Below are 24,108 nucleotides of genomic sequence, written 5' to 3'. Positions count from 1 at the left end.
GGTCCGACGCAACCGTCGCACGACGGTTGCGACGGGTGGCAATGCGTCGCTAATGCAAGTCAATGGAGAAAAAACGCATCCTGCAAGCACTTTTGCAGGATGCGTTTTTTCTACAAAACGATGCATAACGACGTGCAGTGCACGACGCTAGTGTGAAAGTAGCCTTAGAGTAAAGTAGTACCCGGCTTAAAGAGTACCTTGCTGTAGTAGCTGTAGTTGGCTAAAACAAAAGCTGCTGCTTATATATGTGATCTGGTTATAAATGGGAACTGATAATGTGTGATTGGTGAGGACGTGCAGAAGTGCAGTTTTTCCAAGAGTGGACGGTGGGACATTGGAAGGAGCAAAGGGGTGTAGGCGGAGCTGGGGTGGCAGCCCTGTAGACACATACACCACTCACCTCTCCGCATGTTCCCCGCAGCCGTGGCTGCGCATGCGGTATGTCTGCCCCTGCATATACAGCTGCTATAACCTGGGCATCTTCTGTATATAATTGAGAATAAGAGGTTATATTATACTCACCTGGGGGGGCGGTCCGGTCCGATGGGCGTAGCGGTCCAGGGCCTCCCATCTTCTTACGATGATGTCCTCTTGTCTTCACGCTGCGGCGCAGACGTACTTTGTTTGCCCTGTTGAGGGCAGAGCAAAGTACTGCAGTGCGCAGGCGCCGGGCCTCTCTGACCTTTGCCGGCACCTGCACACTGCAGCACATTGCTCTGCCCTCAACAGGGCAGACAAAATACGCCTGTGCCGGAGCCGCAGCGTGAATAGAAGAGGAGGACGTCATCCTATGAAGATAGGAGGCCCCGGACCAGACTGCGACGCCCATCAGACCGGACCGCCCCCCAGGTGAGTATAATATAACCTCTTTTTCTCATCTTTCAGGATACATCGGGGGCTTATCTACAGCATTACAGAATGCATTACAGAATGCTGTAGATAAGCCCCTGATGCCAGTGGGCTTAGCTCATCTTCGATTTTGGGGGTGACAGGTTCCCTGTAAAATATGCCCCATATAATGCTGCAGAGAGGTTAATAATGGCCCCATAAGATGCTCCATAGATATATTTGCCCCATATAATGCTGCACAGATGTTGACTATGGGCCCCATAAGATGCTCCATAGAGATATTTGCCCCATATGCTGTTGCTGCGATAAAAAAAAAAAAATAACATACTCACCTCTCGTCGCTCAGGCCCCCGGCACTTGCAATATCCACCTGTCCTCGTTCCACCGCCGGGCGCCGCTCCGTCTTCCGCGTCCTCTGCACTGACATTCAGGCAGAGGGCGCGCACTAACCACATCATCGCGCCCTCTGACCTGAGCATCACAGCAGAGGACGCGGAAGATGGAGCGGGGCCCGGCGGTGGAACGAGGACAGGTGGATATCGCGCAATGCTGCTCACCCACCCCATTATACCCACCTGCTCCCAGGCCGGTCCCTGGCAGCTTCCCTGATGGTCTCCTCCGGGCGCTGACAGCTTCTTCCACCGTTGAGCGGTCACCAGTACCGCTCATTACAGGAAATTAATATGTGGCTCCACCCCTATAGGAGTGGAATCGCGTCCATATTCATTACTGTAATGAGCGGTACCATGTGACCGCTCAACGCTGGAAGAAGCTGTCAGCGCCCGGAGAAGACCATCAGGGAAGCTGCCAGGGACCGCGCCGGGAGCAGGTGAGTATGTGACAGCTGCCACTCCCCCTCCCCCGCCGACCCCCCTGGGACAATGACTTGAGTATAAGCAGAGAGGGGCACTTTCAGCCTAAAAAAATGGGCTGAAAATCTTGGCTTATACTCGAGTATATACGGTAATTATACCTGGTCAGCTGTCATAAGTTCTACATCTTGTATATATTAAGATGGAGCATGCCGGTATAACCTGGGTATTCCTTGTTCGGTAGATTGAGAAGACAATGACTTTGACAAATATCATTTTTTAATAATTAAATATAAATATATTTTATAACTGTACAGATAAAAAAGCACAATATTGTAATTGCATTTTTGTAATTGTCTCTTATGAAAAAGTCTCCAGGGAGGACGACTGGAAATACGATATTCACATCAGGAGGATATCAGAACCTGGAAATTTCTCTGTATAAAGAATTGAGAAAAATTAAGGCAGGAAAATGAAATGAAGAAAAAGCTATGAGGGGTCAAGAAGACAGCTCCGGGAAAGTGCAACGTGGAGAATTCTGCCCCTGGCCCGAACAATAAAAATTCCTTTTTGTATTTAATTTCTATCTATATACACACATAATAAAATTCTTATAATCCGGCATTTGATAATCCAAAATTCTTAAAAATGCTAGACATTTGATGACTGATTTCAGCGTCTCATATAGACTACACATAATAAATTAATACTTCTACCCTTCAGCTTCATAAATCCGATGATTTATTTCCTTTAATTTTCTCCCTCATCCTTAGAATTTGAGATCTCCTGTTCTGTAGGAACCTTCTATACAATCCGTCATGGCATGGAAGAGGTTAATAAATAATAAAACAGACCACAATAATGAATCAGAGGGGGAGGGGGGAAAATACCCTAAGACGAGTTCTTAAAAATGCCTAAATATGTGCTCACCTTCTTAAACACACAGTGCTCAAGAAGGTAAAGTCCAATACCGTATATATACAGAATACCCTTAACCGTAGATATTTACATCGCCAGATATTTATACTGTACATATCGTATAAAAAAAAAATTACAAAAAAAAAAAAACCTGCAGTACATATGAGAGCCACAGGGTGGCACTGTTTCTCCTTAACAATTTAAAGGCATTCAGTTCCGGTTAGACCCCATCGGGGTCTCTAATCTATATCGACCTCTTACGTGCTGATCCATGCTGGATTTCCTGCGAAGCTCCTTAATACTATATATTATATAACTAGAGAGAGTGCAGTGCTTATTACAGTCCCAGTTTTGCAGTTTTATAGAAAAGCTGTGCTAGAACTTAGGAACGTACGTAGAGGAGAGGCGGCTTCATGGCAAATGAGGCCTAATCCTGGGGCAGGAGGTCCCAATGATTGGTTGTCCTCATCCCCCTTCATAACCCTCTTGGTAAAGGGCAGCATTACCCTTGATCAAGTTCTCTCCTATTTTTGCTGTGTCTACGAAATTGAGCACCCCTTGCTTAGGTGTAGTAAGAGGGATAAGGCCAACTGGAGTTAGACCTGCAGGAGCTGCATGTCTTATCATCAGTGGGTCATCCATTACTTCTATAGTCCCCCACCCCGAGTTTGTACACGTACTCATGGAAGGCTGTTTAGTGCAGGTACAAAATCTTGAAGAGGAAGACATAAGGCGGCCATTTTGAACCTTTTCGAGAACAAGATGGTCCATATCGGACTTTTCATTCCCAAGTCTAAAGTCTGAGTTCCACTTGAGATTTGCTAACTGTGCTGGCTAGTTTTGTAAGAAATCCACGGCTCACACATGAGTTTGCATCCGTTGTTGCGCTGGGCGTCCATAGTCTCCATGTGTGGAGAGTGAGGCGTAGGAAAGTCGTGACAGCGTTGGACCAGATTCTAACGTTTCGAAACGTTCTGGTCGGACATAACTGCAAAAGGCTCTGGCATATGGTTGTGGCTGACTGCCAGGGCCTGGGGGCAGACAAGTAGGGCCTTGAGGTATGTGGATGTGTTCACTTCCATGACGCGGAGTTGTGGCATATCGATTGGCATATTCATACAGTTTAGGGGCTCCTGGTAAAGATGGGGTAGGACACAGTGCAGTGAGGGCAGACTGTGCGGAGTACAGAGGACGAGGAGGAGAAGAAAACTCTGGATATGCCACAGTTGTTGGACGGGAGTCTTCATGAGCTCGGACTTTGTAATAACCGTTGGTTGGGTCCTGTTGGGAGGAAGTGGGTCAAGATTAGTGTAATATTGGAAAATATGTGACATCTGCACCTTTAGAAGATGAGAAGACTGAGGAGAATGGTAGACAACCTACCTGAGAGTCATCAGGAATATCGCTGTGTTCAGTCTGTGACGTCCCTCGAGATTCTGTATCAGTTTGCTGCAGAGGAGATTATGTACATTCATGAGAAGAACATTCCCAACCCCTCAAAAAAAATCTATTGTAAGACATTTCTTTCCAAAGTCTCCATCTCCTAAAAAACTGTCCTTTATACTTGTCATGAAGACACTCACCAAGGGTTCCTTCAGATCTTCTTCAGAATCACTTGGGTGTCGGTCACTGTGATCGCTTCCTGAAACTTCCACTGCTAGAATCTGGGTATCCTTCACAGCTACAGAAGAAAAGTAGAGGTTTGTTAAAGGTGACTTGCAAAGAGACCAACTCAAGGAACACACAAATGTTTGATCATCATATGAAGAAGAGAAATGTCTCAAAAAATTTAGAAGTTTTTACAGAAGATATTTAAGAATTACAATGTTGGCCATGAAATCCATGACGTATGGTCAGATCCTTCAAGATCTGGACAGGACATCTAGAGGTAATCTAAAAAGATCATGGGGTGGAGAAGGTGGCACTATCTAGAGTGCTTGAAGACATTCAGATGTTCTCGCCAGGTTTTCCAGTAGACAAGTGGATATTAAAGCTCTTCTTACCTTTTCGGGGTCGGCGGCAGCATAGAACGCAGATGGTCACCAATACAAAGAGGCAGAGTGTCCCAAGACCCAGGGCGATCATCAGAAGCATGAGAGGCAGAGCAGCTGTAAGAAATAACAACGATTCAACCAAGCTCTGAGAAATAGTCCTGAAGATCAAGGTGGAGCCCCTCTACTAATTAAGTAGCACTGGCAAGACTTACCTTGTTGTCTCAAAGAGATGATCACAGAGTCCTCCCCATACTGATTTATAGCTGTGCAGTTGTACGGCATGGTGTAATCTGAAGGTTCCGTCCCATCGATGATGAGAAATGAGATGGCTCCACTATTGGTGACACGAGTCGTCACTGAAAAACGGCCCAAGGTGCCTTCATCGAGACTGTGCTTGTCCCAGGACCAGATCTACAGAAGATATTGAAGAGAAGAGTGAGACATTTCCCCGATATGTGGATTGTATGTCGTGGCGGCCTATCTTTTGACGTGCCGGAGAGAGATGTCAGCAGTGAACGCACGTGGGGGACATCAGCTGGGAGTTTCATTGATTTCCAGATGGAAGAAGTAATGGTGCTGTCTTTAAAAATCAATGAAGAAACTCTTCATTAAGGATCCAAATTACAGCTATTGATGACCAGGCCCTAATTGTGGGAGTCGGTGAAGATCCCAAGTCCATAAATTTCCACCAATGTTCATTTCTATTGGTGCTTCCTTTTAAATATCAAGATACTTACAATTCGATCAGGGATTGGTGTCGTCTCCACCACACATTCTAGCCGAGTTTTCCCTCCAAGAATACTCTCGTAGTTTATTTCACTACTAATGATGGGAGGTCCTAAGGAGAAGACAAAAACGTCAGATCAACACTTTACTTCTGTGTTTCTGTAAGTCTTTTCTATAGATCTCACTGAAGACATGAAATATCTCCAGGACCTCCATCTATCTTACCTCTCACTGTCAGCATCACCTCCTTCTCCATGGTGCCTATGCGGGGCACAATAGCCTTGCACACGTAGGTCCCTGCATCTTCTCGGGTCACCTTGCTCAGAGATAGAGTATTCCCATTGCTTAAGACCTGAGAGGACGAGAGAGAGACATCTTCAGACTTAGATTCGCAAACTTGTGGTGACCCCATTAAGATGATGCATACACCTGGTGAATTACCTCTGTGGACCCTTTCTTGTTCCAGAACTGGGTTGGGGTGGGATTTCCAGTCCAACCACAGAAGAAGGAAGAATCTCCTCCAACATCCACAGTCATGGGGCGTGGTTCGGTCAAAAGTCGTGGACCAACTGTTGGATAGAGAGATCCCAGATGAGATAGGTCATCTACTTAAATATGTCCTTCACTTATAATAATACGAAGCTCACTAAGGACCAGTGTTATGGCAGCACAGTGCAAGTCTGACCTGTCTTGACTATTCAGGTCATCAACTTAAAGGTTACAAAGACTGTGCTGGAAGATTTCTACTTACACAAGACATTGACCGCCGTGCTCACATTGCTGCTTCCGACGCTGTTAGATACTTCACATGAGACTGGAGCAGTAAAGAAAGTGTGGTCCACAGTAACATGGTAGCGGTCTCCAGAAACAGAGAGGGGAACGCCTCCCTTTGCCCACCTGTAAAGGTAAATTGGTCTATTGTTATTACAGACATTATATCTACAAGTATGGGCATTGTCTATCTCGATCTTTCTATCCTCCTTACACATGCACACTCAGTTCAGATGAGTGTGCCTGTGTTCTCTAAGAAGTGAGGGGAAGAGATACCTCGGACCACGTCTTAACTCTCTTTAGAATAAAATAATTGGACCATGAAACTCAATATACCCCATCCTTCTTTCCTCCAACACATTAGACGGTTGACCAGCCCAACTGCAATCATTACAGCCAGTCAATGCCCAGATGAAAATGGTTGATAACAGAAGGTAATGCACTTACCTATAACCTGTCACCTCAGGGTTGGACACTGCGCTGCACAGGAAGGAGACGGACCCTCCCTCGGAGACTGTTGGGGGATCCACTGAGAGCGTCACTTTAGGAGGATCTGTGGAAAAATAAAATTAGAAATTTCATGGGTGTGAGGTTTTATGTTCCACAGTTGTGCCCTGTCATGGCCACATTTGATGCAAGAAACTGATGGGAGCACTCACACTGCACGCTCAGCGTCACTGATCTCTCCCGTCCCTCTGGCAGTGCCGAGTTCCTGACCCGACACGTGTAGCTGGCACCAGCATCTGCGAAACTAGGGGTGATCAAGAGACTGCTTACTGCATCCTCGCTTTTGCCGTCCGATAGAACCTGCTGCACGTACATACAGAAGCGGTCAGGAGGGCGCCATGACATGGGATCATACACATAGGCGACCCATGGTGCTCAGAGCCTCACCTTATTGTAGATCGCCCCGTCCAGATATTTGCCGCCTCGGTACCAGGTGATCTCAGCCGCCGGCTTCGCTGCAGGGGCCAGGCACGTCAAGTTATAGGGGGTGTCAAGAAGGACGTTAAATATGGGGGCGCCACGGATCAGCGGCTCTCCTGGAGGAACTGAGAGACAGAGAGAATTAGAGTCCTGATGCCCAAAAGATGTCAACCAGATGTATAAAAAAAGCCAAAAATCCTGAAAGGGAAATTTCCTATTGCACTAAACCCAATAAAATCACTCCCCCAATACATTATACTGGGTTACAAATCTTCCTGAGCCTCCTTACCCAGCACAGTCAAGTGAGCCCGCTGCGACCTCAGCGCTGCCTGCGTTGCTTGGCACTCGTAGATGGCGTCATCGCCCAGCTCTACTCCTTCTATGTGCAAATTGTGCTCCCCTGATGCGTGGTCTCCAATGATGGCATAACGAGACCACCCTACAAAATAACATTGCAAAAGTTTTGAACATTGAAAAACATAAACAACCCCATCATAAGTAAAGAAAAAAGCAAATTTCAATACCTGGAAGGTCTCGTTCCGCTCCCAACGCCAAGCCGTCCATCGTCCACTGGACCACCCCTCTGTAGCCGATCACCACGCAGGGTAGAGTCACCGACTTGCCGGCAACGACCACAACATCCGAGGGCTGCTGTGCAAAATGAGCCCCGAAAGCTACAAGAAAACAAAAGAGATGATTGAGTTTCATAGCTGGGGGGCCCATGAGGACAGAGGTCAATAATCAGACTCTTCTCTTCCTGCCATATGGTAAATATATGTTTTTAAGTGCTGACGAGCTTCTAGGTATCGTGTTGTGCGGCGGGCCAGCTGTTGGGACTGTCATTCCGTAGTAATGGACATTAATCTTTTCCTTATGAGCTGCAGTTTCACTGACAGTTGTCAGGGGGAAGGTGAAACTTGCACAAAAGAGATAGTATAGTTTGCATAAAGTGTAAAAAAAAATGCAAAGAAAACAAAAACATAATTTAAAATAAATGACTGATGCGATGCTGGCCACTAGTGGCGCTCTCCATGGCTTTTATCAAATTATTAGTGCACTTAGGTTCGGGCTTAGGAACTAAGTCAATACACAAATTTTTGTAAAAATTGTCCAGTCAACGACGTGGCAGAACCAGACACTGTAACGGCGGGTTCGAGATCTGACGTGGCGGTGTCTTCTGCCATATTGCAGGATAATCCATCTTCAAGTCAAACAGATGCAGATTCTGGAAATTTTCACTTGCATAGTCTTTCCGGGAGAATTTCAATTTTCTTATTTCCCACATGATTCAATTGGTTTGAGATGAGTTATTTTAAGGGTTTCTCCGTGTCTCATTTCTCACCGGTCACTGAAGGCGTCTACGCTCGGCGCGTGAATGAAATGTTACGTGAAGCTTGAAGTCACCGCACAGGTTCTGGAAGAGCTGGGGGCGATTTACTGCACTGTCACCCCCAGCTGAGAGGGAAGCGATAATGCTCGATGATTGTTCGTAGGAGATTGAGAAGCTCATATCATGGATACAGAAGGTTCAGTATAGAGGGAGTGAGGGAAGGTGGGTACACGACGGACATTTTTGGTATAAATTTTTTGGGGGTTTTGGGGAGAATATGGAGGGAAGACAATGTGGAAGCAGAACAATATGGAAGTGGGGAAATATGAAGGCATAACAGTGAGGAAGTGGAGCAATATGGTGGCAGGACAGTGTGGAAGTGGGCCAACGAGGAAGGCGGACAATGTGGAAGCAAAGTAATAAGGAACCAGAATAATGTGGAAGTTGTGAAAATGGAAGCAGGACGGTGTGGATACTGCAATAAAGAAGCTAAACTGTGTGGAAGTGAAACAGTATCGAACCAGGAGAGTGTGGAAACAGAGCAATATTGAAGGACAGTGTAAAAGTGGGGCAATAAGGAAGTGGGACAGTGTGGAAACAGCAATATTGAACCAGGACAGTGTGGAAAAATCAATATGGAGGCAGGACAGTGTGGAATTGGGGCAATATGGAAACGGAAGAATGTGGAAGGAAGCAGGACATGTAGAAACTGAATAAAATGGGAATGGGACAATGTTGAAGCGGGGCAATATGAAAGCAGGAAAGTATGAAAGCTGGACAAGAAAGAAGCAGGACAGAGTCGAAGTGGGGCAATAAAAAAGCAGGACAGTGAGGAAGCAAAGCAATATGGAACCAAGACAGTGTGCAAGCTGTGTAATATGGAAGCAGGATGGTGTGGAAGTGGGGAAATAGAGAAGCAGGACAGTGTGGAAGTGGAAACAGAGAATTATGGAAGTAAGACAGTGTGGAAGTGGGGCAATAAAGAAGCAGGACAGAGTGGAAGTGGGGCAATAAAGAAGCAAGACCGTGAGGAAACGAAGCAATATGGAACCAGGACAGTGTGCAAGCTGTGTAATATGGAAGCAGGATGGTGTGGAAGTGGGGAAATAAAGAATCAGGACAGAGTGGAAGTGGGGCAATATAGAACAGCGTGGGAGTGGGGCAATAAGAAAACACAACAATGTGGAGTGGGCCAATAAAGAAGCCACACAATGTGGATGTGGATCAGTAAGGACAGTGTAGAAGTGGGTGAATAAGAAAGCAGGACAGTGTAGAAGTGATCCAGTAAGAAATTGGGACAGTGTGGAAGCAGGACAATAAAGTAGTGTGGAAGTGGAACAATATGGAAGCAAAACAGTGTTGAAGTGGGGCAGCATGATGGCAGGACATTGTCTCACTTTCATATTGAACTGCTTCTACAATGTGGAGGAATAAAGACAGTGCTAAAGGGCTCGTAAGGACAGAGTGGGAGTGTGGGAACATGGAAGCGAGACAGTGTAGAAGTAGGCCAATAAGGAAGCAACAGTGTGAAAGTGGGTGAATATGGGAGCAGAACAGGGTAGACGTGGGACAATATGAGGAAGCAGGATCGTGTAGATGTGGAAAACTATGGAGGCAGGACAGTGTGGAAGCAGGACAACAAAGAAGCCAGACAGTGTGGAAGTGGAAGCGGGATTATGGATTTAGGACAGTGTGTAATTGAGGCAAAAGGGAAATGGAACAGTGTGGAAGAGGAGATAAGGAAGCAAGACTGTGGAAGTAGGACAATAAGGATGGAAGACAGTATGGAAGTGGGATTATATGGCAGTGGAGCAATAAGGAAGCAGGACAGCGTGGAGTGGGCCAATAAAGAAGCCAGACAATGTGAAAGCGGACCAGTAAGAACAGTGTATAAGTGGGCGAATAAGAAAACAGGAGAGTGTACAAGTGATCCAGTAGGAAATCGTGACAGTGTGGAAGTGGGACAGTATGGAAGCAGAACAGTGTAGAAGCGGGACAGTGTGGAAGCATAGCAACATGGAAGCAGCACAATATGGAAGTAGGACAGTGTGGAAGAGGTCCAATAGGGAAACAAAACAGTGTGGAAGTGGGGCAGCATGAAGGCGGGACATTGTGGAAGCAGAACAATATGGAAGCGAGAGAACGTCAAGTGGGCCAATAAGGAACAAAAACAGTGCGGAAGAGGGCTAGTAAGGACAGAGTGGAAGTGTGGGAACATGTAAGCGAGACAGTGTAGAAGTAGGCCAATACGGAAGCAGGACGGTGTTAAAATGGATAAATATGGAATTAGAACAGGGTAGAACTGGGGTAATAAGGAAGAAGGACAGTGCGTAAGTGGGTGAATAAGAAAGCAGGCAGTCCAATAGGAAAGCAGGATTGTAGCCGAGCAATGAAGAGGAAGCAGGACAGAATAGGAGCAGGCAACACTTTTGACCCATTCTTTGCGTAGTTATGACAAATGTTAGGGTCAATGATTGGTGTAGGACTCCATTCTTATCTCAGGCAAGATATGGATGGGTGTATCACAGAGTGAAAACCCAGGGGACTCTGCATACTGTTGCTTAAGTGCCCAGCTGTGGAGACGCTGTATGTTCTCAGGTGTCGTCACGATAGCTCCAGTATATCACACACTATGTGCGCCGCCATCCAGCCTGGGCTTCATCTGCAGCGGGCCTTGTACTAGAGCCAAAACACAAGCTATAGGCCATGTGCCTGCAAAAGTAGAGAAAACTGGTGCTGATCCAGAAAGGCTTTATCCAAGCTGAGAAAATTACTTCCAGTATCATCGTGGTTTATTAATGCTGGTGAAAAGGCGACTGCACAAGGCGGCCATTGGTAGCCACATTGTTAAGGGTATATATGGGTGATACCTGTCCCCTACATCTGGTAGTAGTGGTAATTGTTAATAATCAGACTATAAAAACTATTCTTCTCTTTGCTTGAGACCAGATCTAGTTTTCATTCAGCTGTTAGTAGTTACCGCCATGATAACATCATTCAGTCGGTTATCGGACTCCATTATTCTGGGGCTACAGCACAACTTTGACAGTCGCACTCATGTGACTTACGTCCCTTTATATTTACCTCCGTTTTTGTTTTGTTTTCCATAGAAGATGAATATGTTGTCATGTAACAGTGGGGGAAAAAAAAAACACAGGCGACTAGCGTGCAGATCTCTCCAGCCAGCAAGTTATTGGAAAAAAGAAAAAAGTTGTGTGACTTGCAAAAAAAAGTCAATTGAACTTTCCAAGAAAAATTGTAATGTAAAAAATAACACACAAATATAAAGAAAGACATACAAATAATATAGTAATACATATAATATAAATATACATATATAAAATAACAAAAAAAAGAGGCATAACTATTGTATAGAAAAACTAAAAACTATTTTGGAAAAGTTTCACAAGTTTTCTAAACTTTGTGTCCGGTATGATTAATGTTCCTCTCCTGCCCCCCTTCAACCACCCCCAAAAAAACCCTTGAACACAAAATGTTAAAAAAAAAACCAAGACTGGCGATCTGTCTATTGAATGAATTCCTTTTGTATGTTGCGGTCTTTTTGTGCCAGCTTGTCTCTTTGTGTCGCTGGCTGTCTCTTCAGCCCCTTCCTGTCCCCTGAGTGGCTTTAACAGATTTTTAAAAGCTGTTTTTCTAGAGTTAATCCACTTTCCACCTTTTCATGCTTTCTCTACCATTGTGTAAACTGACAGCATGAAACTTGGTTGAGGTGGGGGGGCGTCAAGGGAGGTGGGCAAGGGGGGCCCTAATCTGCACGGGGGCACCAATATAATGAAAAATTGGAAGCTTAACCTCATATTTGCTGGAAAGAATTGTGCATATTGATATTAGATATTGCGCATACATTTTTTTTTCTAAATTCGATTCATGGCGAATATTTCCGTTTTTCTTGGGGACAAATATTTAATGTGACAAAGCACGCCGATCCGTCAGAAAACCTCGAGGAAGACGAAGGTTAGGGAACGGTTTGGCATATTAGCGAGTCTGGTATCGAACCGCTCGCCGTTAACTGGCAGCGCCAGGGTTAAGATGTAACGGCGCGCTATGCCTCGCCGCATCGATGAAACCACTTTATAAGGTGCAATAATCATCCTGATAGGGTTTGCATTGTACATTGGGAATAATTGCCTGCACTTAAGTCTCTCCATGCATCCATTAAACACAGTTATCTCGCCCGACTCTCATTAGCGACTGCTCAGAAGATCTTCTTTCTGTCGGGGATAAAGTATTCGAGGTGATTGCAAGCTCTTGTGGCCCCCCAGCACCTGCCTCCACCCATCTTTATCCCCCTACGCCATTCACTAACCAGCACCAGCCTGTGGGGGGGGGGTTGAGCCGTGTTAAGTGGAAGTTAATACACCATATGGTGTGTTTAAGAGACAGTTTGTCTAGTGTTTTCTGTGATCTGTTTATTGGGGCGTGAGGAATACTATTCAGTGATACGGTGCGAGGTCACCCGCCATTCTCTCAATACAGGGGGAGGTCCGAGCAAATAAGGGATGGGGGGCATTCTGTGTGAGAATTGAATCAGAAACTTGTTAGCAGGACACGGCGTGTCACGAAAATATCATTAACGACTGATTTTTCTGCATTGACGCAGATTTAGGGCCTCGGGCGCCATTTTTTTTCAAACGGACCTAATGTAAAAAATGGCCAAAAGTGCCTGTATCTGGTGTTCTAATAGGGAAAGAAGTGCAGAAAGGTCCACGCCATTAATGTCTGTTCTGATGATATTAGGGGATAGTAATCCAGTCGATTCGAATAGTGGGTAATGGGTATGCCATTTTTTGTACACGAATATATCATGTCTTTTTTTTTTTTTTTTTACACATTTGCTCCTGAAAATGGCGGCGCTGGTTATGGATAGTAGAAATATGTGTATGCCATTTTCTGTGAAATTGTGTACAGCTAAGTAGTATGCTAATAAAGTTTGGTGAAAAACACTGCACGTGGCCTTAGCAACCAATCAGATACCGACTTTCATTTTGACAGGGTAGGATTTAAAATGAAAGAGGGGATCTGATTTGTTACTCCATTTTCTGTCAATAGTTTTTAGTTTCCCTTCTTAGACACTTTGGGCCTCCTGTATCACAACCATTTTGGTGCAAAAGTGTCTTTGTTCCCCCAAAACTACAGAGTATACTCCAGCAACCATTCAGCTTTCATTTGAGTCAGCAGCTTAAACTAATGTCAGGTGAGCTTTGATTGGTTGCTATGAGCTGCAGTCATTCATTAGGCCCGATATTATTTAAAGCAACTTTATTAACAAATGACTCACCTTAACAAAAAATATTAACCTCTCGGTAATTACAATCAATAGCTTGTTATCTGCTAGATTGATAATCGCACCTTGACGTCTAATTACTCCACACGTAATGATCTACGTTTCTATAAGCCATCGATTATATTGGCATGAATCAGGTCACGGTTATAATGTATATTACCAGCATCACACTAATAAAATATAAAAACAAAGGGGATTTTGTATGTGCTTTATCCGAAAGTGATCAGCGGTGACAACATAAAACTCATTAGCTCTAAAACCTACTCGTTTGCCGTAATTATGCATGCATAACGATGTTTGTGTTCTCCATCTTAATTGTGCATGCAAAATGACTCGTGTGACAGGTTTAGGTGACACTGAGGATGTTTAGAAAGTGGGAAAATAAAGATTTTAGTCTTCACACCGCAAGAGCTTGCGATCTATTTTCTCGTCGACAGGTGTCCGCAAGCTCCCTGCTTCCTGGGAGGCCAATTAAACTGCCCCGCGCGCTCTTTGGACGAGTCGCAGAAACCAAACGACTTGGAGGGAACCCAAAAATGATGAAAAGGGGGTTGGCGGTGGCCCTTTAGTCAGAGACGTGGAAGGATTTAGAGGAACATAAAGCCGGGATGATGATTATATAATTTCTCTGAGTATAGCTGTAACTCCACCTTTCCTCCATTGCTTTGTTTATTCTACTGACAGCATCTTTGTCAAAATTGGCCGCCATTACAGTTCCTACAACTTCCTAAATGGCAACTTTGCCTATTAATCAGTTGACAACCGAAATGGCTGCCATATTGGTTCTTACACAGCTTTCCCAGAAGCTCCCCCTTCTAGCGCCACATCCCTAAACAACCAAGACAAGACTACCTGGCGTTTGTTTGCCACTCCTCATCCTTCCCTAGCCATCCCATGTCATGACCCTTTAGGGGGCAACCTAACTTTCTAAAAAATCCACCTTGAAGGATATTTGGTATGTTCTTCATTGGGGTTCTCTGGGGTCAAATCTGACTAGGGCACCATGGCCTTTGACCTTTTTAATATTCCCTTTATGAATTTAATTGACTCTTACAAGTCGTACATTTGTGGACCCCATGAGCAAGGGCTTAGTAATAATGGACGCAGTCAGCCCCGGAGTCTAGGGGGGTGGCCCATAAGGTCTCTTTGGTGCATATGAAAAGACCCAAGGCACCATTTATTATTGCATTTTTTCTCTTTTGTTCTTATCCTCCTGCTTTTCATTTGGACCTTATTCTTCTTTTACAATTTATTTTATATGTGTTCGTCATTGTGGACGAAGTTTAGGGTTTCCAGATGTTTTTCGCCTCATTCATCAATGGTGACATATTCGGGAAAAGTGGCAAAATTTGTAATTCCATAACCCACTTCAATTTTTCCGTGGAGTAATTTTCGGTACATCTGAAGTTATTGGTGCAATTTTTAAAACATTATTGTGTTTAAAAGAAATTGCAAAACTGGATTATAGACCAAAATAAAAGAGCACTTTTCACTTTGAGCAGCAATCGTTGACCTCCTGCCCCAATTTCATGAATGTACTGAGCAAATATGTAAAGGAAAAAAAAGAAACTATTAAAGACCCGTGATAATGGTGAGCATTTTGCATTGGGACCCATGAGCTACAAATTAAGACACATCCTATGAGGACATGGACCAACATCAGGACATTCAACGATTGATGGCGCCATATAACGATAATTAAAAATCCCAAATAAAGCCGCCTCCGGCCTTTGATGCTTCTCAGTAACCGTATGAGTTGAGTTTCCACTTCTTGGCGCTGCATTGTATTTCATTTCCCCAATAAGCCTCTTCAGAGACAATCCTCCTCCCTGCGGTGTCGACGCTTCTCCTAATGAGATCTTGAGGTGGCCAAGACTGAAGGCCCCGTCTCACATAGCGAGATCGCTAGCGAGATCGCTGCTGAGTCACAAGTTTTGTGACGCAACAGCGACCTCAGTAGCGATCTCGCTATGTGTGACACGTACCAGCGATCAGGCCCCTGCTGCGAGATCGCTGGTCGTGTCGGAATAGCCTGGACCTTTTTTTGGTCGTTGAGGTCCCGCTGACATCGCTGAATCGGTGTGTGTGACACCGATCCAGCGATGTCTTCACTGGTAACCAGGGTAAACATCGGGTTACTAAGCACAGGGCCGCGCTTAGTAACCCGATGTTTACCCTGGTTACCAGCGTAAATGTAAAAAAAACAAACAGTACATACTCACCATCTGTTGCCCGTCAGGTCCCTTGGCGTCTGCTTCCTGCTCTGACTGAGCCGCCGTAAAGTGAGAGCGCAGCAGTGACGTCACCGCTGCGCTCTGCTCTCACTGTACGGCGGCTCAGTCAGAGCAGGAAGCAGACGCCAAGGGACCTGACGGGCAACAGATGGTGAGTATGTACTGTTTGTTTTTTTTACATTTACGCTGGTAACCAGGGTAAACATCGGGTTACTAAGCGCGGCCCTGCGCTTAGTAACCCGATGTTTACCCTGGTTACCCGGGTGCTGCAGGGGGACTTCGGCATCGTTGAAGACAGTTTCAACGATGCCGAAGTCGTTCCCCTGATCGTTGGTCGCTGGAGAGAGCTGTCTGTGTGACAGCTCCCCAGCGACCACACAGCGACGCTGCAGCGATCAGCATCGTTGTCTGTATCGCTGCAGCGTCGCTGTGTGAGACGGGGCCTTGAGAGACAAGTCCCTAAGAAGGCTTGATGAAGAACTACTACCCCCACCGCTCCGTACTCTCCCTATCTCTCCATTCACAACTGTGATCGCCAAGGGATTAGCGCCAAGCTCGATGTAGACTTGAGTGGTTACACTTAAAGGGGCTCCGGCACGGTGGCTCAGTGGTTAGCACTGCAGCTTTGCAGCGCTGGAGTCCTGGTTTCCAATCCCGCCCAGGACAACATCTGCAAAGAGTTTGTATGTTCTCTCCGTGTTTGCGTGGGTTTCCTCCGGGTACTCCGGTTTCCTCCCACATTCCAAAGACATACTGATAGGGAATTTAGATTGTGAGCCCCATCGGGGACAGCGATGATAATGTGTGTAAAACTGTAAAGCGCTGCGGAATATGTTAGCGCTATATAAAAATAAAGATTATTATTATTATTATTATTATTATAAGCGCGAGTCAATGGGATTGCATTCGGCTTTTTACATTCTCAGAATGTAAGCAATAACCCCAATTATTAAAACCCCGAAGAGATGACAAGAGAGGGGGCAGAGAGTGCAAGCCCCTGATATGAGGCAGCTACAAGAACTGGCAGCTCGAAAAGTCTTTACTGGGAGTGAAGTCGCCCACGTAACACATTTCCTTCCATCTAATCTTTGCTTCCTGTAAACCTGTGCAAACCTCTTCACACATATTATAATTAGAGCCATGGTTTCTCCTGCGGCTGCAGTAAGTTGCAACGGGGAAATGGCGCCTTTTGCCTTTGACCCTCGGTAGATTATGTATGAATCGCTTTCCTAATGAATAATTATCCCATTTTACCTATAGGGTCATACTTCGCCCTTGAAGCTCTTCTGTCCAATACATCACCAGCTCAATTATTGTGCAGGGGTGCAAGACCTCAGTCGAAGTCAATCAAGTTGTTTGCACTGGTGACTGACAGCTCGGCCTCCTATGGGGGCACCTCTTGTATAGAGCACATCAGGGCCGAACCTTCGGTGATACTTGCCTTAATGGAAAAGGTAAATAAATTTGCATGTAAAGGTACCTTCACACGAAGCGACGCTGCAGCGATAGCGACAACGATGCCGATCGCTGCAGCGTCGCTGTTTGGTCGCTGGAGAGCTGTCACACAGACCGCTCTCCAGCGACCAACGATGCCGAGGTCCCCGGGTAACCAGGGTAAACATCGGGTTGCTAAGCGCAGGGCCGCGCTTAGTGACCCGATGTTTACCCTGGTTACCAGCGTAAAAGTAAAAAAAACAAACAGTACATACTCACCTGCGCGTCTCCCAGCCTCTGCTTCCTGCACTGACTGAGCTCCGGCCCTAACAGCACAGCGGTGACGTCACCGCTGTGCTTTCACTTTCACTTTAGGGACCGGAGCTCAGTCAGTGTGATGAAGCAGACGCTGGAGGACGCATGTGAGTATGTACTGTTTGTTTTTTTTACTTTTACGCTGGTAACCAGGGTAAACATCGGGTTACTAAGCGCGGCCCTGCGCTTAGTTACCCGATGTTTACCCTGGTTACCAGTGTAAAACATCGCTGGTATCGTTGCTTTTGCTTTCAAACACAACGATACATGGCAATCGGACGACCAAATAAAGTTCTGGACTTTATTCAGCGACCAGCGACATCACAGCAGGATCCTGATCGCTGCTGCGTGTCAAACGAAACGATATCGCTAGCGAGGACGCTGCAACGTCACGGATCGCTAGCGATGTCGTTTCGTGTGAAGGTACCTTAAACCTATAGCCATGACTGTACTACTTATCTATATAACAGGAGCTTTCAATGTCTAAAGGTACCTTCACACGAAACGACATCGCTAGCGATCCGTGACGTTGCAGCGTCCTGGCTAGCGATATCGTTTCGTTTGACACGCAGCAGCGATCAGGATCCTGCTGTGATGTCGCTGGTCGCTGAATAAAGTCCAGAACTTTATTTGGTCGTCCGATCGCTGTGTATCGTTGTGTTTGAAAGCAAAAGCAACGATACCAGCGATATTTTACACTGGTAACCAGGGTAAACATCGGGTTACCAAGCGCAGGGCCGCGCTTAGTAACCCGATGTTTACCCTGGTTACCAGCGTAAAAGTAAAAAAAACAAACAGTACATGCTCACCTGCGCGTCCCCCAGCGTCTGCTTCCTGACACTGACTGAGCTCCGGCCCTAACAGCACAGCGGTGACGTCACCGCTGTGCTTTCACTTTCACTTTAAGGCCGGAGCTCAGTCAGTGTCAGGAAGCAGAGGCTGGGGGACGCGAAGGTGAGCATGTACTGTTTGTTTTTTTTACTTGTACGCTGGTAACCAGGGTAAACATCGGGTTACTAAGCGCGGCCCTGCGCTTAGCAACCCGATGTTTACCCTGGTTACCCGGGGACCTCGGCATCGTTGGTCGCTGGAGAGCGGTCTGTGTGACAGCTCTCCAGCGATCAAACAGCGACGCTGCAGCGATCGGCATCGTTGTCGCTATCGCTGCAGCGTCGCTTCGTGTGAAGGTACCTTGACAATGCCCCTTAGTGGACAATTTGGAACGAAAAACATGCCACAGCTTTAAAATTCGGAAAAGAAGATAGAGAGAATTTGGAAGACCAAGAGCTAATGTAGGGTAGACCCTAAAAACTGGAGGATCAAAAGGGTTACTTCCAAAATGAAAAGTTACCACCTGTGCAAGGGATTGATGATAATTTACATATGTATATGTGTTCAACCACTGGGACCTCCACCGATCTCAAGAATGGAGGTTCAACCAAACCTCCCAACTGTGCCTCAATGACAGATGTTGAACTGCAACATGTCCCATCCTTGTTTTTCTATGTAGACAAGTGGCCACCAGAGGCATCCAGCATAGGTCTGCTCTACTCTCCATATGCATCCATGGATCGAGAATAATAGCCAACAGCTATCTAAAGAGTATGGCCAACTTTACGAAAGTCTCTTAGTGGGTTCATGAGCCATCAATATATAATCCAATCCCAATGTTGGGATAGGTAAGTGAACACTCTTCTTCATGAACCGAGGATCTTGGCCTGACCGTGAAGATTGAGGATCGTTGTAAAATTCAACAATGTACAATGAATGCTAATTTTCAGAATATTTAACTCCTTGGCACTTGGGCAGGATTGTCCTATTCGTATCTACCACCATCTCCACCAACAACTACTGGTCATCCATGAGAAATGAATCTGGTGAGTCTCGTAGGCTCGAAGTTGTGGAAAATTCAGCAATGTATGACCCATGCCAATTTTCAGAATATTTTGCTTCTTGACAAACAGGCACGATTGTCCTACTCGTATCTACTGTCATGTCCACAAACATCCATTGGTCATCCATGAGACATGAATCTGGTGGGTAAAAGTTATGGATCCTTAGAAGATTCAGCAATATATGACCTATGCCAATTTTCAGTGTATTTTGCTTTTTGGAACTCGGGCACATTTGTCCAGTTGTATCTACCACCATGTTCACCAACATCCACTGGTCATCCATGAGACATAAATTTGGTGGCTCTCGTAGGCTCGAAGTTGAGGATCCCTGGAGGATTCAGCAATGTACAACTAATGCCAATTTTCATAATATTTTACTTCTTGGCACTCAGGCATGATTGTCCTACTCATATCTACCACCATCTCCATCGGTCATCCATGTGACGTGAATCTGATGTGTCTCATAGGCTCGAAATTGGGGTTCCTTGGAAGATCCAGCAATGTACAGCTAATGCCAATTTTCATAATATTTTGCTTCTTGGCACTCGGGTATGATTGTCCTACTCATATCTACTATCATCTCCATCGATCATGCATGAGACATGAATCTGATGCTTCTCATAGGTTCAAAGTTGTGGTTCCTTGGAAGATTCAGCAATATACAGCTAATGCCAATTTTCAGAATATTTAACTTCTTGGCACTTGGGCACGATTTTCCTACTTGTATTTACCACCATCTCCTTCGGTCATCCATGAGACGTGAATCTGATGCGTCTCATAGGCTTGAAGTTGTGGTTCCTTGGAAGATTCAGCAATGTACAGCTAATGCCAATTTTCAGAATATTTAACTTCTTGGCACTTGGGCACGATTGTCCTACTCGTATTTACCACCATCTCCTTCGGTCATCCATGAGACGTGAATCTGATGCGTCTCATAGGCATGAAGTTGTGGTTCCATGGAAGATTCAGCAATGTACAGCTAATGCCAATTTTCAGAATATTTAACTTCTTGGCAATCGGACACAATTGTCCTACTCGTATCTACCGCCACGTCCACCAACATCCACTGGTCGTCCATGAGACAAGAATCTGGTGGGTCTCGTAGGCTTGAAGTTGTGGATCCCTAAAAGATTCAGCAATGTACAGCTAATGCCAATTTTCAGAATATTTCACTTCTTGGCACTCGGGGACAATTGTCCTACTCATATGTACCACCATCTACACCAGTCGTCCATGAGACGGGAATTTGATGCGTCTCTCATAATATTTTACTTCTTGGCACTCGGGCATGATTGTCCTACTTGTATCAACCACCAGCGCCACTGGTCGTCCATGAGACATGAATCTGGTGGCCCTCGTAGGCTCAAAGTTGTGGTCCCTTGGAAGATTCAGCAATGTACGGACAATGACAATTTTCAGAATATTTTACTTCTTGGCACTCGGGCATGCTTGTCTTACTTGTATCTACCACCATCTCCACCGGTCGTCCATGAGACGGGAATTTGATGCGTCTCATAGGCTCGAAGTTGTGGAGACCAAATTGTATGGGGTTGGATACTTTGAAGCAACCTACAGGCCAATACTGTTGCTCTGCAGTTTAGAGAAGCATGCGTTGTCTAAGGGATACGCCACGTAATAATAAACTCTGAAGGGCCTGATAACCGCAAAGGTTATTATAAAGGGATAATATGTCTTCCATCATAATGTCACCACTCCTGCCAGAGCCACCATGAGATATGTCTGACAGGCTGAGCCCATTAAGGACAATGTGGGCCATTGTTAGGGGCACAGAATTCCCGTGAGACCAAACTATCTTCTGAGCTGATAAGGCCGGCCTGGTCCCTGTCTCACATACCTGAGTACCACCAGACTGTGTTATCAGCATCATCCCCCATCATGAGATGAAAGCAGCAGGTTTGGTCCAGTGTGTTATCTTGTCTGCTGTCCCTGCCATGCTGACAGACAGATATGTGTGCAATGTGACCCCTTTATGTCTATCTTCCCATTATAGATGAAAGGTCCCAATGCAAGACATCTTTGTGGCTAAATATGGAGAAAGAAACAGAAGAGGAGCAAAGAGCCGATAAGGAGGCACTGTGCAATATTTAACCCCGAAATGCCAAGGTCTGCAGTAATACGCTTCAAAGATTGCAACAGCAGAGACGAGCTGGAGTATGATAACTCCCAGCATTTATATACAGATTATACCTCTGTATATTGGTTCACTGTATGGGTCCAGATTGTAGCAGCACTACAAGTCCAAGCATGCTTTGTGTGCATTTATCACCCTTCAGTGCATGCAGGATGACCTGGAACATGTAGTACACCAGCAGCTGATAAGTGGCATACGACACAGGCTTACTATGATGAATGCAGCAGTACTACAAGTCTCAGCATGCCCTGGCTGCATGAGCTAAGTGTGCATTAAGCTGCCTTCAGTTTAACCAGGTAAGCTGGGATTTGTAGTACACCAACAGTAGAAAAGCCACACATGACGAAGGCTTAGCATATGGAATGAAGAAACACTACAAATCTCAGCATGCTCCGGTTGCAGGATGAACTGGAACTTGTAGTACTCCAACAGCTTATAAACAATATATATCACAGGCTTAAAATATGGAATGCAGAAGCACCACAAATTGCAGTATCATATGCTGCAGTATGAGCTGGAACATGTAGTACACCAACAGCTGACAATCACTATATGGCACAGGCTTAATAAACTGAATTAATCAGCACTACAAGTTCCAGCAATAGTTAACTTCATGAGCTCAATGTGCATTATTCAGCCTCCAATGTTACCTGGAACTTGTAGTACATAGACAGCAAAATGACATATGAATGTAGGTGCACTACAAGTCTCAGGATGCTCAAGCTGCATGAGCTCAATGTGCATTATTCAGCCTCTAATGTTACATGGAACTTGTAATACATAGACAGCATAATAACATGAATGCAGGTGCACTACAAGCCTCAGCATGCTCTGGCTGCATGAACTCAATGTGCTTAATTCAGCCTCCAATGTTAACTGGTACTTGTAACACATAGACAGCAAAATAACATGAATGCAGGAGCACTACAAGCCTCAGCATGCTCTGTCTGACTGCATGAGCTCAATGTGCAATATTCAGGCTTCAGTGTTAACTGGAACTTGTAATACATAGACAGCAAAATAACATATGAAAGCAGGTGCACTACAAGTCTCAGCATGCTCTGGCTGTGAAGGTTTAATATGCATTAATCAGCTGCCAGTACAAAGAGGCAGTGTATGTTGGTACTTGTAGTACCCCAGCCCTTTAAAAGCCACATATGGCAGAGGTTAAGCCCAGTAACTGCAGCAGTGGGAGGTGAATATCTACATCACACATCTGTAGTACTGGGACATGTGTAACTGGAAAAGCAGATGTGACACTGGGCCCATAGTGGGGCAATTAACCCTTCACCCCCAGCAAGTGCTGCTGCCCATCACCCAACCAGTGAGGTGCCCACCAGAGCAATGGAAAGTGCAATTCCCCAGCGCCCTGAGCCGCCTGGTGTAATCACTGCAGAGGAAACTTGGCAGGCGAGTCCTCTGCCTCTTATAATAGCGTTATTAGGAAACACTGCTGTTCCAGGGGAAGAGAGAGGAAAGAATCCCCCCAGAATAGAGCAATGATCCCCCCGCTACACGCGCGGAATAAAGGGGGCAGAAGTCTGGCGCATTCCCTGCTCTGACCACCAGGCATTGCAGCAGTGGGCTAGCAGCATGACAGCATCTTCACAAAGACCCTCCACTGTCACAGCCCTGCAGCTGGAGAGGAGCCCAAAGTGGCGCTGCCCCCGATCACACCCTCCACCTGCACCCAGGACACTAGCTGGCTACATTGTAACTTTTCACACCTTTTCTATACACAGTAACGCTGATACTATGGCTCCAGAATAATGCCGTGCAGCCCCTTCACCCTGCAAAAGCAACTTCTCCAATGCGGGTGTCTAACCCATTCCCTTTAAACTCCACATGGACATGGTGCATGGCTGTGTGTAAAGGGGGCACTTACTTTGATCCAGGATAGACAGAAGCAGGGAACTGAGTATCAGTGGCTTTATCTCCATTCTTCTGGGAGGGGGGTCCTGAGTTGCAGAGGGGTCCCTGTGGGTGGCTGCAGTGCTGACTGCAGTGGTTCTGGGCTGCAGACAGTCCCTGGGGCACTTTGCGCTGCTCTCTGCTTCAGTGCCTGACTTGAATGGTCCTCTTGTGTCTCTGCATCCTCTCCTCCACTCTCCAGTCTCCTGACTCCTTCTCTCTGCAGTGGATTTAGCAGGAGGCTATTCCCTCCTCTCCTCACTACCCATTGGAGAGAAAGTTCAGCCTGCTGTAAAATAAAAGCAGCCTCTCCTCCTCCTCTTCCCTGTGTCCCCCTCCCTCCAGCTCCCCCTCCTCCTCCTCTTTACAGCCTCACTAACTTAGCGCAGCTTCCAGTTTAGCTATATATTTACTGCTGTAATGCTGCTGAGCCCTGACCAGGAATCTGCTGCAACTCACAGCAATGGGGCTGGATGCACAGAGCCGCCAGGAATACAAGACCTGGAGTCAATATTTGTATGTGACATTTTGCAAA

At 45.8% G+C, this 24,108-nt stretch overlaps 1 protein-coding gene across 2 annotated transcripts; it reads right to left on the bottom strand.

Moving 5' to 3' along the window:
- Nucleotides 1-1,762: 1,762 nt before the first annotated feature.
- Nucleotides 1,763-23,815, bottom strand: KIRREL2 (kirre like nephrin family adhesion molecule 2). Of its 2 annotated transcripts, none has more exons than XM_077260214.1 (15): nucleotides 23,548-23,815; nucleotides 7,522-7,671; nucleotides 7,287-7,436; nucleotides 6,965-7,122; nucleotides 6,730-6,877; nucleotides 6,518-6,623; nucleotides 6,051-6,196; nucleotides 5,741-5,868; nucleotides 5,525-5,651; nucleotides 5,311-5,411; nucleotides 4,786-4,984; nucleotides 4,583-4,687; nucleotides 4,163-4,260; nucleotides 3,963-4,028; nucleotides 1,763-3,860 (listed from the first exon to the last, which is right to left on the bottom strand). In XM_077260214.1, exons 1-15 carry the CDS (start codon nucleotides 23,600-23,602, stop codon nucleotides 3,438-3,440), a joined length of 2,160 nt encoding a protein of 719 aa, XP_077116329.1. In that variant the 5' UTR covers nucleotides 23,603-23,815; the 3' UTR covers nucleotides 1,763-3,437. The 2 variants fall into 2 exon arrangements, with proteins under 2 accessions (XP_077116329.1, XP_077116328.1); XM_077260213.1 differs by having other exon boundaries at nucleotides 1,766-3,860; nucleotides 6,730-6,880.
- Nucleotides 23,816-24,108: the final 293 nt, after the last annotated feature.

Source organism: Ranitomeya variabilis, chromosome 4, assembly GCF_051348905.1.
Source record: "Ranitomeya variabilis isolate aRanVar5 chromosome 4, aRanVar5.hap1, whole genome shotgun sequence".
Classification (NCBI taxonomy): Eukaryota; Metazoa; Chordata; class Amphibia; order Anura; family Dendrobatidae; genus Ranitomeya; species Ranitomeya variabilis.
Note: the sequence above shows the minus strand (reverse complement) of the source record. Positions and strands in the feature narration are given on the sequence as shown.

Bases quoted from the DNA above. Each gene is read 5' to 3' on its own strand.
- KIRREL2 (XM_077260213.1), bottom strand. From the start codon at position 23,602: ATGGAGATAAAGCCACTGATACTCAGTTCCCTGCTTCTGTCTATCCTG. The intron at 5,412-5,524 runs GTAAGATAGATG...TCTTCTCCTTAG, and splicing joins GGTGATGCTGACAGTGAGAG to GACCTCCCATCATTAGTAGT. The intron at 3,861-3,962 runs GTAGGTTGTCTA...TCCTCCCAACAG, and splicing joins ATATTCCTGATGACTCTCAG to GACCCAACCAACGGTTATTA.